The sequence below is a fragment of the Kryptolebias marmoratus genome, linkage group LG2 (genome assembly GCF_001649575.2).
Source record: "Kryptolebias marmoratus isolate JLee-2015 linkage group LG2, ASM164957v2, whole genome shotgun sequence".
NCBI classification, from domain to species: domain Eukaryota; kingdom Metazoa; phylum Chordata; class Actinopteri; order Cyprinodontiformes; family Rivulidae; genus Kryptolebias; species Kryptolebias marmoratus.
Window position 1 is genome coordinate 2,658,814 of NC_051431.1, and position 12,708 is coordinate 2,671,521.

A 12,708-nucleotide genomic window follows, 5' to 3' on the forward strand; every position below is an offset into this window, starting at 1 on the left:
TTGGAGATTAGAGATCAAAAGGGATCCGAATCTAAAATCTGAGAAGCACATTTTGCCTGAATCTTGGTGATTTTTTAAATCTGTTCTCCTGAAGTCCAGCAGACAATCAGCCGAGCTCCAGGAGACGAATAATCAGATCGTCAAAGAGCCGCGGCTCGTTATGAAGCCAGGAAAACTCACCCTGATCATTGTGGTCCGAGATTTACAACGACATCGTCAGAAAAACCGACAGGGGGGGATTTTTATCGCCTGCCGCCAAAGAGAAGATCTCAGCAAGGATTCTGTCTGTTTGTTTGTTGTGTTAGCAAAATATCTCAGGAAGCACTGAACAGATTTCAACGAAACCATCAGAAGTTCTCATTGAATTAACTTTGGGGTCCAATTCAAGATGGCTGCCACATCACAAAAACAGTTATAACGCCGTGAAAACTTCCTCCGAGCCTTTAGTCCCTTTGGTTTGAAACGGTCTCATTATTAAATCTACGTTTAATCTTTAAGGCTTAGAAACATCCTGAGCTGAGCTAACGCTACTTCCTGTTAGCCTCAGGTAAACGGGTCGCTCTCAGAGACGTCTACGAGCTTCATTTAACGCTCAAGGTAGAGAAGCAGCTTTGAGACGAGTGTTTCTAACATCATATTCAGACAAATCAGTTCGGGCAGCTTTTCAGGGGACCAAAGACATTTAAAAAGAGGCCATAACCGGCCCACGGGCCACTTATTGATGCCCTTCTTTTATTTCAGATTCATTAGTTTAATACCAGATTCTTCTTTTTTTTTAATATGTTTGAAAAAAAAAGTTAATTTCATGTTGAGGAACTTGTAATATTTCCCTCGAGGGTCCGTATTGATCCTTTTTATTTAGAGCTGCTCGGCATCGATGCCTGCCAACACTTCCCTCGGCTCAGAGAGTTATTTTACTGCAGCTGCCGAACATCTGGACCTCAGGGAGGAAGACTGAAGCTTTCACAACAAATATAAATTAGATAAACCTCATTATGTCAACAGAGTACGGAGCCCCATAGAGGCCACGTCGGAAAAAAACATAACTGCGTTTTATTCCAGGTTCCTTTACAAACAGAAATAAATCAGATGTTAAGGAGTCAGTGACCTGCACAGACTTATTTTGAAATTGGCCTTAAATATAAAAAGACATGCAATCAGTGCAGATTTGTGAGACATTTGAAAATAATCCTGATTTCACAGGAACAGTCGTTAAGGGTTCCTTTCACCTGGGGGTTCTGGAGATGTTCGAGGCGATCCGGAGGCTCCCAGGTCTTCCTCTTCCTCTTCAAAGACATGAACCCTGGAGGAGCCTTCTTTGCTGTAACTGAATGGAGTTCTGGTTCTGCTCGCTTCCCGACCTGAGAGACAGCTGGGTTTTTGATGGACTCAGACGGGCGAGTTAATGAAATGTAAACATTTGTGTCAATGGTCAGAAAACAAACTTCTGGAGTCAGTTTTTCTTCTTTATTTCCCTCTTTCTGACGCAGCGTCGGCGCTCGCCTGTTTTAGTCACCTTCCAGGTAAACTTGTTCTAAATCTGGGTCGAGTTTTTCCAGGAGCAGCTCATCCATTATTCACGCTGACATCACGTCTTTCACACGTTAACGATCCGCCGATTTAAACCTGAAACACGCAGGACGGCAGGTCAATGCTCCAAGGAAACTTTATTTTTATTCACGCTTTGAAACACTCATCTGCAGATTTATAAAAAACCCAAAAGTTCATCCCTCGATCAGCTGAATGCCGTTCACCATAAACAAAATCTGCACAAAAACAAAAAGTGTTTACAGTTAATTGGATTTGTTTGGAGCTCTGTAGCTCAGCCGGACTTCACGGCAGAAACATCATTCAGAGTTTAATCAGATCACAGAAAGTTGGGACTTTCCATGACTGAACTGAGGTTTTGATATTTTAAATGATTTTTTCACACAATCAGTTTAAGTTTTGATGATTTTTGCAGAATTTCCCACAGAACGTTCAGCCAACAGCCGATTTTGAGCTGTTTAAACTTTTCAAACCTTCTGCCTCTACGACCCGAACACAGATGATGGATGGATGTCGAAATTTATCAACTTCTCTAAAGTTACAGCAAACAGCGACGCCTTGACGCTCTATGACAAGGGCGTCCAATCCTGGTCCTCAGGGCCACCATCCTGCAGGTTCTCCTTGTTCCTCTGCTCCAACACACCTGATCTGAATCAATGGGTGATTAACAGGCTTCTGCAGAACATGAAGAGGTGATTTAACCTCTGAATCAGGGGTGTTGGAGCAGAGAAACAAGGAAAACATTGGAGACCCCTGCTCTATAAGACAAACAGTAAATTATAATCTTAATGTGAGCGTTTCTGCAGCAGGTTGATACCAGACTGATAACAGGAGATTAAAACACCAGAAAAGACACCAGGACAAGCAGAGGGATTTTGTAAGGAAACCTTTATGTGTGCTTTGTGAAAGTCACTCATCATTAGACAGAAGGCGTTGCAGTTTCCAGTACAGCAGATAAGGTTTGATATTAAAGAGTACAAAAAAAGGAAAACAACTTCAGAGTTCATTTCTCTCCAACCTCGCAGGGAAAAAAATAAACAAAAATGAAGAAAGAGAAAGAAAAAAATGTTTTGGTCCGAGTCTTTTCTTCATCCCCGCCTGTCCCTCCTCCCCCCCCCTCCTCCTCCCCCTTCCTCTCACTTTAACGGTCAGCAAACATTAAATCACTTTTTCTCCATTTAATTTAAACTGGAAACACTCGCAAATCGATTTCCAGAAGAACTCAGAGATTTATCGCACCATGATTGCATAGATTCTTCCTCTCTCGTTTCATAATTATTTTGTATTTTTAGTCGTAACTGAACGTTTACATTAAATCCCCCCCAGCAGGAAGTTTAACTCCCTTCTCCTCAGAGACAAACAGGATGGAGGCGAGAGGAAGGACGGAGGAGGTGAAAACAGAGCGGTGAGTTAATAAAAGTCCCTTCTTTCAGCTGATGTTGTTCAGATCTCAGAACTAATTCCACTTTTTTAACATTAATGCCAGAATTATATTTAAAGCAACTAAAATAAAATTAAAATTTGCCCCCGTTGTCAATCAGAGACGGTCTGTAACGAACTTCTGCCTCTTTAATTTGTCCACAGGTGATTTTTTTTTGTTAAGAAGGAAGAAATCTGTAGAAGCTCAAACCTTTCCGCTGATAAAAACTGGTGAAACGTTTCCGTTTGTCACCGACTCCTAAATGTTTTTTATTTTTTTATAATAAACTCTGCTTCGCTCACTGGAAACCCCTCGACCGGCTCTTCTTTAACGACTGGGACTGTTTGTGTGTCGATTCTCGCACTGAAAAAAATAAGTATGTACAGCGCTGAGCCCCCCCTGCCCCGCCCCCGCCCGCTCCGGAAAATAAAAAGAAACAAAGACGGGAGGAGGGAAAGAGTCGAGGTTGGACAGGTCACTTGATCCAGCGACTCGGGGATTATGGGTAAATTTTTCCTCTCTGGTTGGTCAACAAACCCCCCTCCTCCCTCCCTCCCCGCCCCCCCACAGCATATATCTCTCTAGGATCTAATACACAAACCTTGCCGCTGCTCAAACCGCTCCCGGCAAGAAAAAAAAATTATAATAAAATAAAAACAAAAATTAGCATAAGTATCAGATTAGCTTGTGCGCCCCCCGCCCCTCCAGTCCTAACTCCTGCCCCTCCCCTGTTTGACTCCATATAAGAAGAGGATGAAGCTAAGGACCCGTAATGTGCCCCCCCCTCCCCCCCAGCTGCTCCTGGATGTGCCCGTTCGTATTTCTGACAAAACTGAGCGGAAGTTCCCTCAGCTCGCCCCGTGGGTTGTAAAAATATTCTAAAGGTTTTTTAAAAACGGGCACATTCAGGGGCACCTCTCTGTCCCCCTCCCCCACCTCTCGTCTTCCTCTACAGGTCGCTCTCTCCGTACAGGGCGGTGGAGAAGGACATGTAGTCGAGGGCTCCGGGGGCGGCGTCGGGCCCGGCGTAGGGCGCCATGCGGGCGATGCAGTACTCCGCCTGGTCGGGGGGCAGCTCCCGCCTCAGCTCCTCCGCTGTGATGTAGTTCTGATGGAAACAAAGATGGAGGAAAGGACGCAAAGGGACATAAATCAGCTGCTCCTACGATACAGATGGAAGTAAAAACCATTTCAGGACCTGTGAGGCGTTGGACGCCACTCGTTAAATCAGGACGCCGACTCGGCATTCACACCATTTCCTGTTTTTACTTTCCGCCAAACGTTTGTTGTAATTTAACTACTTCTGCTTTACTTTCTCCTATTTTAGCACTCAAAACATTCAGCTCATTCAGGAAATAGGAGCCATGACTTCAATTTTTTAGCTTTAAAGTTATTTAATTTTATTTTCAAACATAATTTTCCTCAAAATTACCCTGAGAACGCTTTTATTTTTCAAAAACTTTAAAATCTACTTCAGCAAACTCTGGTATTTTTAGCTTTGAGCCACTTCTAGCAAATGTTTTCCTATTTTTAGCTTAGTTTAGCTTAGTTTTAAGCTCGTGTTCTGCCTTTTTTTGCCTAAAAGCTCAGTTTTATTTGTTGTTATTTGGTTCATGGAATATAAAAACATTGATGAAACATTTATTTGCCTTTTAATATTCAACTACTTTAACAAAAACTCAACTTGTGATTGTTTTGAAAGCTAAAAATCCAAACGGCGTGTTTGTGATCATGATTTCTCACCTTATCTCCAGCCAGGATCTTGAAGGAGGCCATGACCTGGTCTGCGGTGTCCGTGTCGGTCGTTTCCGTGGACATGAAGTTGATGAAGCCCTGGAAGGTGACGGAGCCGGTGCCGTTGGGGTCCACCATGCCCATGATGCGATTGAACTCACTGTCGCCCTGGCAACCGAGAAACCACAGGTTAACCCAGAAGAGATGGCACTTTGCGCTCAGACACACACGGAACGAGACAGCGAGCAGACGAAAACATAGAGGCTTCCAGTAAATAGACCGAGCCGTGATCACACAGAGAGGTTAACAGAAGAGACAAACACACGGGGATAACTTCAAGGAAACATAGGATTCTCTGTAATCTGGGATTCGCTACAGCCAAGGACGGCAAAACTAACGAGACGAGCAGCAAAGAGGGAGGGCTGGGAGGAGAGAACACGGGGTGTCTGCAGGTATAAATTAACACCAATTTATTTCATTCGGTCGTGATCATAAATAAGATCCTCCTGACTACCTGAAGCTCCAATGTGTAAATCTGAACATCTCCCACCCACTGCACAGGACTGAATTAGCTTCTTTTTCAATTTATAGAGGACATTTAGGGCTTTTTAATGGTACCAAATGTGAAGTGGGGTTGATGCCTTACAAACACTGGGGAATTTAAAAATAATTGTGATTGGATATTATCTTTTTCCCTGGTAGTCAGGAGGATATAATAGTAGTAAAAACCAAAGAGAGTCCTTCAGTGCGTCGTTCAGGTCTCGTCAGGTTCTGAATCTGGATTGTTAGACCTGCAGACACCCAGAGGAGCATCATGCCAGCAGCAGTACCAGGCTGGTTCCTGTCGAAATGAGTAAAGCCCGGAAATCATCCGAAACCATCTGTCCTGATCGCTTCTGCAGGCCGCCGGCGGAGGAGGAGGGATTCAGAGAGAGACGGAGGGGTGAACAGGAACAACAGAGAAAGAGATGTGGGGGGGCAGAGGAAGGGAGGACGATCAGGAAGGTGAAAAACAAAAAGATAAAGCACAAACGGTTAACAGAGAAAGTCCTGCAGGAACACAAAACCGGACAAACAGATGAGCGGCGCGGTTCGCTCAGAGAGAGAAGCAGAGCAACAGAGACCCCTGGTGGACAGATGGAGACCCCCGGTGGAGACAGGGACCCCCGGTGGACAGATGGGGACCACCGGTGGACAGACAGGGACCCCCGGTGGACAGATGGGGACCACCGGTGGACAGATGGGGACCACCGGTGGACAGACGGGGACCACCGGTGGACAGACTGGGACCCCAGTGGACAGACGGGGACCCCCGGTGGACAGATGGGGACCACCGGTGGACAGACGGGGACCACCGGTGGACAGATGGGGACCCCAGTGGACAGACTGGGACCCCAGTGGACAGACGGGGACCCCCAGTGGACAGACTGGGAGCCCCGGTGGACAAACGGAGCCACAACAACCTCCATGCTGACGGAGCAGACCCCATCAGGAGCGCCGACTGATCACTGATCATGTTTTTATTTATTAGATAAATAAAGTTTAAATTAATCTGCATTAAATCTGGTTGAAAATATTAAACACAGCGTCATATATTCCTAAAATTAACTACCGGTTTAAAAAGAATGTCTGCTTCTTGGTGGATATTATTGTCTACTTTTAAAGTTTTAAATGGATTTTATTAACAAATGTCCGTAAAACTCAATTTCCAATAAGAAATCAGTCTTGTTCATATTTATTTCACATTTAGTTGTGCTTATATTATAAAATACATATTATCATCAATATTCTTATTTTTTGTGTTTTTGTTTTCATACTCGTTGGAGGATTGTACTTTTGAACAGAATTATAAAATATAATAGTGTTTATTTTATTTTTCTATTTACATAAATACAAACTTTAACAAAATGAGTAAAAAAATATGTAGAAGAAAATTATTTATATCTTGTAAAATCTGACCTCCGGAGGCTACATAGAGTTCAGATGGTAAAAATTAAAAATAGGACCCAGAAATGGTGTAATTTTTTGTTTTAATCCAGTTTGGTGCATAAATTAAAATGACTGCGGTGGAGAAGTCTCTAGTTTTTGTTGTAAATAATTCATTCTTTGTTTTAAAGCCATCAGCAGCGATCAGAGGGGTTCTGTCAGTGATCCGAGTCCTGAAGGAGCAGCGGTTCCGACCCGGTCCGGGAGAATCCTACCTGCTTGTCGTTCTCCACATCGTAGCCCAGACTGATCAAACACGCCTTGAACTCCTCGTGATTCAGGGCCCCGCTGTGGTTCTGAGGTCAGCCGGGACAGAGCACCACACGGTGAGGGGGAGCCGGTGCCAACATGAGGGATGGATGGTGGAAGGAGGCGGGATGATCCGGGAGGAAGATGAGGACATGGAGGACGAAGGGACACACACGCACGGATGTTTAGACAGCGGCAACACAAACAGCTGGGACAGCTACGATGGACTGGAGGAAAACTGAGTGAAAGTTAAACAAAAGATGACTCCTAATCAACACGAGAGTAAATAAAGTTACAGAGAAAAGACACTGAGATGGTTTGTTGGAGAACAACGTGACAAACAGGGAGGTGTGAGGTGATAAATGATGGTGTCGTATTCATCTTCAGCAGGTTTATCAACAACAAAACATCAAACATGTCGGCTTGTTTTTACAACAAACAAAGCAGCAGTTTCACCACTAAATCAAACCAATCAAATCTATTTTTACATGTGTGGTGGACAAAAGAATGAATCGATTCTTAAACGATAAAAAAAAAACTAGCAGAGTTTGTCCCAGCAGAGCTACCGTAGCTGCTGCAGGACAAACAGGGTTTATTTCATCTTTTCTTGGATAAACACTGAAAAACATCAGAATGTAAATAATACTTGAAGTCATCTTCAGCAACGACGTTGAAGCGTCTGATTTGTGTATAAATTTCCGGTCATAACCGCGATGCTAACCGCGATGCTAACCGCGATGCTAACCACGTTAGCCGTTCTATGGTGTTTTCAATGATTAGTTAGCATCTGTGCTAGCTGTTAGTGAGGAAGCCGGTGATGAATGAGGATCGTTGAGATGTTATAAAAACGTTTAAATCAGCGTTTTTTCCATTTTGGCTGCCTCCTGGTGTTTATTACTAACCTGATAATCAAAATGTATCAATAATTATTTTATCAGCAGTGGGGCTTAACGATTTCCACCTTTATCTGGTAATAACAGGAAAATAAAATCATATTTACTGTCAGGAGGAAATCTCAGAATTCAAGACTTAAGTTCAACAAAAAACTATTGAAATATTCTCAAATATCTGAGTGAAAAGTTTAGAAATGAGTAAATAAGAGCTGAAAAATTCTTAGAAAATACTAATTTGCGAATGAAATCTGAGAGAAAATAGTTTCTTTTCATTGTAGTTAATTATTTTTAGGCACAAGTGACTCTAGCAGAGCTAAAAATGTTAAAAACACCATGAGCGTAATGCTGCTTCGGACTCACTGATATCTTAGTTGCATCTAAATACAGGTGGGATTATTGGCAAACTAAGAACAAGTTTCTATTTTGAAATTTGAGTCTTTTCCAGCCATTTTTAATTATCAGAAGGTGTGTAAATTTACTGTAAATGTTTGTGGCTTTAAGTATCATAAAAAAAACTCAAAACTCTGAGCAAAAGGTAGACGGCAGAAAACGTTTTTAAATAAAAACTTTTTTTCTAACTCATTTATCATTTTAATACCAGTTTTTAAGCCTTCAGAACAAAATGACATCAGAAAAGGTGGAACCATTGGGCGTAACAGAGTTTACCGTCTGTCCAAAAACACCTGAGACGAGATGGAAACCGGACGGTGAGCCTCATCGTTGGAGGGAGACTAATTTAATCACCTGAAGAGCTACAATATGAAACCTGCAGAGCTGAGCGTTCATTTATCGACTGGTTTTCAATCAGAAACTAAAACCAAAACAAGATACTGATGCATAAATCCTGAGCTTGGTGTGGTAGATGAACTAAAAGCAGCATCCTGGTAGATTATTCCTCCTTTAATAAAAATTAATTAAGATGATCATCTTGTAGAATATTAAACGGTAAGAACAATCACTACTGGAAGTGCTCCCGGAGTGAAACCTCCATCGGAGCAACGCGGCGATTAAAGACGGAGCAGGTGGGATGAACGGGTTTGGGCGCCTGACCTTATCGAAGTGGTTGAAGGAGGCGCGGTACTCGTACAGCTGCTCCTGGCTGATGCCCTTGGCGTCACGCGTCAGGATCTGGTTCTCCACCTCGTTCATGGTCCTGGCGATGGTGGTCAGCAGCTGCTCCCATCCCACACGGAGGTGCTGCAGGGAGGAGGTTTGTGACACTTTAATGCACGTCTGGGAGATTTATTCCGTAAAAAAAAGCCAGACTGTGACGGAGGGTTCTGATTACCTCCATCGTGTAGGACGTGTACTTGTTGTCGAAGATGAGGGCCTCCTGGATGTGCTGATGGTCGGCCTCCAGCTTGTTGATTTCAGGCATGTAGGACATGATGCTCTGCTGGTACTCCCTCAGGTGGGTCAGCTGGTCCTCCAGGGTGCCGTTCATCTCGATGGATATCCTGCCAATTTCCTGCCGGAGCAAACACGTCGTATTTACAGCCCCTGTTTACTCTGGAAGTCTGATTTAATGTTACTTTTAAACACGTCATCTGCACCAAACTACGGGGTTAAAGGTCAACACTGCATGATCGCTGCTATATTTGTATTCGAGGTAGTGACCAGACTTTTCTGTAGATTTGATTGTATTCCTCAAAAACAGTAAACATTTGTGCAGTAATTTGTAGAAACTGTGATGTGGGAGTTCTGCTGAGTGACGACCTTTGTTCCCTGGTTTTAAACTCCATAACGTGTTGTTTTTGTCTATAACGTTCCTGTTTTCTTGAAATTATTTTGGTGTTACAGATAAAACTTGAAACAAGGGAGCGTTTATGTCTTTAAATCAAAATGTCTGCTTTTTCAGGAAGCCATTTTGCCACCAAACAAAGACAGGCTGCCATGTTTGTCAGCGCTGGAATGCGTTCCTAAATCTGTGTCGTATGCGTAAATATAAACCAGACCGCCACGACATTCAAATCTTGATTCAGATCTGTCTTTCAGCTTTATAAAGTCGGTTTACAGTCTGACAAACAGCTGAACTGCCGGCGGTCCGTTACCTCCATCTTGGCCTGTATGTAGGCGCCGACGGCGTTGGCCTGAGTGGCGAACGTGGCTCTCAGGCTGTCGTTGGAGTTTTGTTTGTTCAGCTCCTCCTGCAGGGCTTTGTCTCGCTGCGGCACCATGGCCATCGCCTGCAAACGCACAAAGAGAAGGACGTTAAAACATGGATCGGGAAGTAAATCCAGACAAACGCCACAAATTAAAAACCAAACGAACAGGAAACTAAAAGTCCAGATCCGTCTGAAAGCTGGAAGTTTTTTTAGTCAAAGACATGAGATTTGTTTCTGTTGATTAAATCCTGTAAGCAGGTCAGAAACACGGAGCCTGGGGCATTATTTTTAAAAAGCACGTCATTAATAATGTTTAAAACAACCTTTTATCACATTAGAAACATCTAAACTGTAGCTGATTTGTGCTTCTATCATCATCTGTCCTAATTTAACTTCTCTCTGTTAGTAAAACAAATGATTTTAAAATACAGTTTCTATGCGTTTCCCATAACATTTCTGACATTTCCAGAATCTAACGTTTAAAAAAAGCCTTATCTGACAATAAAACATCTGTAATTTTTCTGTAAATGTTTATGCATTTTGGATTTTATTTTTGCCAATTTACAGTAAAATTATACATATATTTTTTTGCTTTTTGAGGTATTTATGTTCAGTCTTGATTCTGGAGCCACAAACAAAGACAAAGAAAAAGTCTGAGCAGTTTTTAGACGTCTACATCCAAGGTGTTTGATTTAGACTTTGTTTGTTGTCAGTGATTCTTGTGAGCCCATCTTTTATTGGTTTAAATACACAAACTTTGCTAATAACTTTATTAAAAACTGGCACAATGTCAACAACTATGATGCTGTTTTAGTTAATTCATGATGACTGCTTTTATTCTTAGAAACAATTATGGTGAAAAGATGCCAAAATCAAATCATTTTAATGCAACTCCGTTACGATGGTTTGTGTTTCATGACCCAGAGTGGTTTGGATCAATGGTTCCTCCAACGTTAGGAACCATTAATAAAATAAAATGCTACAAAAACCAGTTTTACACACATTTGCGCCTCGTACCTCCTCTCTGTGACCCACCTTTTCCCACTTGTTGTCGATGCTCTCGGGCGTGATGCTGGTGTAAGGGTTCCCGCCGCTCAGCTTGATGCCGTTGCTCTGAGCGATCTTCTGCACCTCAGCCTGGATGGACTGGATGGCCTCGCGCTCCTTGTTGGCCTCCGGCAGCGTCTCCTTGAACTGCTCGTGGGCCGTGATCAGACCCTGAAGGACGGGAGACGAACGCTTTTTATCTGTCCGTCACGTCAGTTTCAACAAACATCTAAGTTTAAATGTTAAACTGCTGTTTCTGATGAGTTTGATTGCAGGCTGCTGTTGATTTCCAGTTTTCCCAACTTTTAAACAGATGTCACATTTTGCATTAAATGGTTATTTTGGCAGAAATATTCAGAAATTCCTCCTGAACGTGACCCTTAAATACCCCAAAGTGCTACTTGTTGCTCTACTGGTGCTATTAATGTTTGTAAATATCTATAAATAACCACCTGATGCTAAACTGAGGCTGGTGTGAAGGTTTATAGAACTGTGAGTTGCTCATCTGTTGGATCTAAACACCATTTCTCCAAACTCAAGTTGTTCCTGAAGCTATCTAACACAGGTTAGACATTAACTACTTATCACTTTTACACAGAAACTCCCTTTATTATGACCAAGCTTTTCCTTCATGTCGCTGAAGTACAAATATTTGGCTGAGATTGGACTCCGTACCGGCGCATAAAGCCGTAAGACATTTTCCTTGCCAGTTTCTACCTGGATTTCGTCGATATTGTGGACGATGAACATGTCCTGCAGGTCCTCCATGGCTCCCTCCATCCAGTTGTTGAACGGCGCCGCCCTCTTGGCGTACTCCAGGTAGAGCTCATCTATCGACTCCAGCTGCTTCTCTGTTCTCTGTGGGCGAAGCAGCAAAAAGGACGGTCTGATTAGAACCAATGGATTGGAATAATATTAAAAGCTTCAATGTTTCTTTTTCTGCAGATATACCATTTTCCCCCCAAGAGTTACTGCAAATATTCAATCATCAGCCTCTCCTGAAGTGGATTTTAAAAGTTTCTACTCTTTACTTTGACGAAACCAAAGCTAACGTCAAACTGAAAAAACAAAAAAACATTCAAATCAATCAAAGTCTGGTGTTCCTATAAAGGAATGAATATGGTTCAAGAGATATTTTGCTAACAGGCAGACTCGTGTGATTGGTTAAATCTGCATCTCAGAACCAGATGGTTCAGTTTGAACTGAAGAGGCAGAAACTCTGCGTACAAAAACAAATAAAATCATTTTTCTCTCATTATAAAACCAAGCTGTAGACAAACATCTTGGATGATCTCTGCTACAATCCTGAAATTAGCTACAGAGTTTTGATTTTAAAGCATTTATCAGCTAAAATAACAAAATTACGTCAACAATGTCATGCATTTGACATTTTTAGGACAAGAACCCATTAAAATTTTTATGCAGTTATGCAAAAAACGGTTGTTTTAACCCTCTGGGGTCTAGGGTGAAACTGGACGTTTTTTGGACTATTTTAAATTTGCTTTATATTTCACCCTAAAAGTGGTTTAACCTGCCATGTTTGGGGTCATTTTTTTCAGCACAACCTCCCAGTTGTGAATTTCAAGTAATATTTTACTTTTGACCTACTGTATTAACACAACAGACCTACAATCACACAAAAAACATAAAATCCGAGTGGAAAATTCTTAGTTTTTTTACTGTAAAAACCACAAACATACTTAATGAAATGTTTTTACAACTTAGA

General features: G+C 42.3%; 1 protein-coding gene across 2 annotated transcripts in view; it reads right to left on the reverse strand.

Annotated features, from left to right (window-relative positions):
• Nucleotides 1-2,417: 2,417 nt before the first annotated feature.
• The window catches only part of actn4 (actinin, alpha 4), a 63,216-nt gene continuing 52,925 nt past the window's right edge, over nucleotides 2,418-12,708 (reverse strand). For both annotated transcript variants that reach the window (XM_037981673.1, XM_017437384.3), the window contains 8 exons: nucleotides 11,700-11,840; nucleotides 10,971-11,153; nucleotides 9,882-10,016; nucleotides 9,119-9,298; nucleotides 8,881-9,027; nucleotides 6,904-6,984; nucleotides 4,712-4,870; nucleotides 2,418-4,076 (listed from right to left, as the gene is read on the reverse strand). In XM_037981673.1, the coding sequence (XP_037837601.1) occupies nucleotides 3,918-4,076; nucleotides 4,712-4,870; nucleotides 6,904-6,984; nucleotides 8,881-9,027; nucleotides 9,119-9,298; nucleotides 9,882-10,016; nucleotides 10,971-11,153; nucleotides 11,700-11,840 (1,185 nt within the window). In that variant the 3' untranslated portion in view covers nucleotides 2,418-3,917. The remainder of the gene's footprint in view (nucleotides 4,077-4,711; nucleotides 4,871-6,903; nucleotides 6,985-8,880; nucleotides 9,028-9,118; nucleotides 9,299-9,881; nucleotides 10,017-10,970; nucleotides 11,154-11,699; nucleotides 11,841-12,708) is intronic.